Source organism: Muntiacus reevesi, chromosome 3 (assembly GCF_963930625.1).
Source record: "Muntiacus reevesi chromosome 3, mMunRee1.1, whole genome shotgun sequence".
NCBI lineage: Eukaryota > Metazoa > Chordata > Mammalia > Artiodactyla > Cervidae > Muntiacus > Muntiacus reevesi.
In genome coordinates this window covers 201,803,294-201,807,172 of record NC_089251.1, presented here as the reverse complement: position 1 = coordinate 201,807,172, position 3,879 = coordinate 201,803,294, and the positions used below count along the sequence as shown (strand labels likewise).

The following is a 3,879-nucleotide window of genomic DNA, read 5'->3' as shown; positions in this document are numbered from 1 at the left end:
TTAGGCTCTGGACAGACTGTCTCTGACCCGGCTACTCCCCTCTGCCCTTCTAAGGGACAGCAGCCACAGACACGCGTAAAGGATGGGCTGGGCCCCGGCAGGCTGACCCCTAACTCTCACACAGCTGCTGGGAAGCTGGGCTGACAGGTGTGACGCCGCTCCGCGGACCGTGCAGTGCGGATCACTTGGGAGGAGCTGGGGCCGAGGCCCCGCCAGCACAGAGCGCTTCCGGATGGGAAAGGATGGGACCTGGCGGGAGGACGGGGCGTGAGCTCCGACAGAGGGCCCGCCAGAGGCCTCCTGACCCACGCCCTGACGCCGGTCTCTCCAGTGCTAAACAGGGACGGCCCAGACAGCCGCCCGAGGCAGTTCACTGGCCGGGGAGACCCGGCTCGAGCGGATCAGCCAGGGTCCCGCCCCGCGCCCCGCCCCCGAGCTGCCCGCCCCCTTTGTCTCCGCCCCCGAGCTGCCCGCCCCCTTTGTCTCCGCCCCCGAGCTGCCCGCCCCCTTTGTCTCCGCCCCCGAGCCCCGCCCCCGAAGCCGGCGGGCGGGCGTCGCCGCCTCAGCCCCGCCCCCTAGGGCCCCGCCGCTTTGTCCCGCCCCCAGAGCCGGCCGGCGTGCTTTGCGCCTGGCCCCGCCCCGCCCACGTGCTCGGCGTACCTGGCGCGGCGGCGGAGGAGGTGAGCGCGCGGAGGGTGGCGGGCAGACCAGCGGACCCCTGCGGGCTCCTTAGGCGGTGTGTTCCAGCCGTGGGCGTAGCCAGGGGATCCCGCGTGGAGCAAGGGTCCTGCGGTCCTTCTTCGCCCAGCCGCCTGCGGGATGCGCGGCACCCCTTCCCACGCCTCCCTGGGGCGCGCGGCCTTGGTGCTGGGGTCCTGGGGGAGCTAGGACCTACGTTTGGACCCTTCCTGTCCTGGCTTTGGTTGCCTCGTTGGCGAAAAGGCGCAGTGACGTGACTCTCAAGGAATACGCTGGCTTCTTGTTTGCAGCAATTTACTTGCTAAGTGAACACTGAACAGACGGGAAGACAGTAAGCTTCAGGCGCAGTTAAATTAAACAATTGTGAATTTTACCGAAACATTTTCGGATGAAATAATAGTATGGCCCTACTGTGTTTGGAAATAAACTAGCTGGACGGGATTATGCGTTTGAGTAGAGATGAAACAAAGCTAGCCATGACTTGACAGATTGAAATTAGTTTGTAATATACTATTTTTTCCACTTTCCTGCGTGTTTATAATTTATCATAAAAAATAATCTACAGTGGAAAATTTGCTGTGGACACGTGTGTTCAAAACTGGGCCAGTATTTGTCTGCTGGAGCTGTAGTGACAAGAACTGGGTGGCAGAAATGTGTTTTCTTGAAATGCTGGAGGCCCGAGGTCCAAGATCAAGGTGTTGGCAGGGCTGGTTTCTGCTGAGGCCTCTCCCACTGGCTTGTAGATGGCCACCTTCGGGTCTGGGTCCTCGTAGTCCTTCTGTGTCCGAATGTCCCACTCTGGATTGGATTAGGGGTTATCCTAATGACCTCGCTTTAACTTAATTACCTCTTGAAAGAGCCTATCTCTAAATACAGTCACATTCCTCCTTCTGGAGGTTAGGACTTCACCATATGAATTTGGAGGGACATAGTTCTGCCCATAGCTCTGCCACGTTACTAGTTGAGGCCTATCTGTGCCTCCGTGTTTCACCACTTTAAAATAGGGACATCATAATGATAAGGGCGCAGAGTTGTAAGGATTCAGTTGTTAAATAATATGTGTAAGGGTCTTGGAACTGTGTTGGGCATATAGTAAGGATGGAATAAGCTGACCATGTGTTTCGTGTTTAAATTAGTGCTCGTGTTCAGTATGGCAGTGGGGTGAGAGGTGGGTGGCTTGGGGCCGTTCCTGGCCGTGGGAATCAAAGTTGTAATTATAGCCATTCCATGGCTTCCCGAGACTCCCTGGCGGGGCTGTCATGATCATCCCCCCAGCTTCCTGGGTGGCCCAGTGGCCAACACTGACAGGCCCGTGGTTGTCTACGGGCAGCGAGTGGACTGGCAGAGCTCAGCGGGCCCCCAGCTGAGAGATGCCCTGACCCCTGTCTCAGGTTGCCCGGAAGTTCGCCTTGGCCGAGGGGCGTCTGCTCCTTGCCAGACCCTGATTGTTTCGCGTGTGGCGTGTGTTTATTGACTCAGCACAGACCCCCTCCTGGTAGACCATTGTCACGCGCACATTTGGTAAGTGGTGACGCAGAGTCAGAGTGGGGCCACTTCTCGGCTCCTGCGCGTATTGCCTCAGTTAAAGGGGATGTGGCCCGGGGGTGTTTGGTCTGCAGGTCGACCCCGGCAGTTGTTGGCTCACTTCTCTTTCTCTTGGCCCAGGTTACAGTGGTGGCAGCCCTCATGGCAGGTCCCCTGTGGCTGGCCACGGTGTTTGTGCAGAGACACAGGACGGGCCTGTTGGTGGGCTCCTGCGCAGGCCTGTTCGGGGCCCAGATCTCGTACCACCTCTTCCCGGATCCTGTGGTCCAGTGGTTGTACCAGTACTGGCCTCAGGGCCAGCCGGCGCCTCTGTCCCCAGAACTGGAGAGGCTCTTCCGGGAGGTGCAGCAGGACATTGGCATCCCCGCGGGCCACCACCTCGAGGCCTTCACCACCTTCACCTTCCAGCCTGTGAGTGCCGGCTTCCCGAGACTCCCTGGCGGGGCCATCGTGGGCATCCCCGCCAGCTTCCTGGGTGGCCCAGTGACCAGCACTGACCGGCCCGTGGTGGTGTACGGGCAGCGCGTGGACTGGCGGAGCCCAGCGGGCGCCCGGCTGCGAGATGCCCTGACCCTGTCTCACGAGGCCCAGAAGTTCGCCTTGGCCAAGGAGGTGGTGTACCTGGAGAGTGGGGCGGCCGCCCTGCAGGCCCTGCCAGCCCCAGCCTGCCTGGCGGGCACCTGGGCGCTGAGTGTGGGGGCCAAGCACGCCTTGGGGCTCTACGGGGGCCCCATGAGCTTGCGGGCCGCCTTCAACTTGGTGGCAGCAGCGGCGGGCTTCGTGGCCTACGCCTTCTCCACGGACTCTCTCACCCACGCCCTGGAAGCCTGGCTGGACCGCCGCACGGCCTCCCTGTCTGCAGCCTATGCCCGGGGCGGGGTAGAATTCTACGAGAAGGTTCTGTCGGGCAACCTGGCCCTTCGTAGTCTGCTGGACCAGCGGGGGGAGAAGCTGTACACGCCCAGCGGGAACGTTGTTCCCAGACACTGGTTCCGCATCAAACACCTGCCCGACACGGCCCGCCGGGACTCGGTGCTGCAGATGTGGCGGGCAGCACTTGGCCCCGGCGGCTCCTGAGGGCCTCGTGGCTCGGACGGTTCCAGCTCAGGCAGGGGCCACTCGCCGTGGACTCGGGCAAGCCCGCAGCCCAGTGTCAGCAGACTTGCAGCTTTGGGGTTTAACAGCCCAGTTCCTGCCCCAGCCCACCACCCATGACCCAAGTCAGCTCGGACACGTCCCTTTATGAATCTGAGCCTTGGTTCCTCTTTTGTAAAACGGGGCTGATGTAAACTCCCTGGCATGCCTTTGGGGTTGTGTGAGGTCATTACAGGAGGGCCTGGGTGCCAGCGCCTAAATAAACAGAAGGCTGTCTTCCTTGCTGTTTGATTACAGGGGGCTAAAGGGGTCAGACAGAGAAGGCAATGGCACCCCACTCCAGTACTCTTGCCTGGAAAATCCCATGGACAGAGGAGCCTGGTAGGTTGCGGTCCATGGGGTCGCTAAGAGTCGGACACGACTGAGAGACTTCACTTTCACTTTTCACTTTCACGCGTTGGAGAAGGAAATGGCAACCCACTCCAGTGTTCTTGCCTGGAGAATCCCAGGGACGGGGGAGCCCGGTGGGCTGCCGTCTAT

General features: G+C 60.8%; 1 protein-coding gene across 3 annotated transcripts; it reads left to right on the top strand.

Moving 5' to 3' along the window:
- The first annotated feature begins 655 nt into the window (after positions 1-655).
- Positions 656-3,618, top strand: TMEM177 (transmembrane protein 177). Of its 3 annotated transcripts, XM_065927813.1 has the most exons (3): positions 945-1,030; positions 2,091-2,220; positions 2,365-3,618. In XM_065927813.1, the coding sequence occupies exon 3, from the start codon at positions 2,386-2,388 to the stop codon at positions 3,319-3,321; it is 936 nt and encodes a 311-aa protein (XP_065783885.1). In that variant the 5' UTR covers positions 945-1,030; positions 2,091-2,220; positions 2,365-2,385; the 3' UTR covers positions 3,322-3,618. The 3 variants fall into 3 exon arrangements, with proteins under 3 accessions (XP_065783884.1, XP_065783886.1, XP_065783885.1); XM_065927812.1 differs by lacking the exons at positions 945-1,030; positions 2,091-2,220 and adding an exon at positions 656-680; XM_065927814.1 differs by lacking the exon at positions 2,091-2,220 and having other exon boundaries at positions 928-1,030.
- The last annotated feature ends 261 nt before the right edge of the window (positions 3,619-3,879 follow it).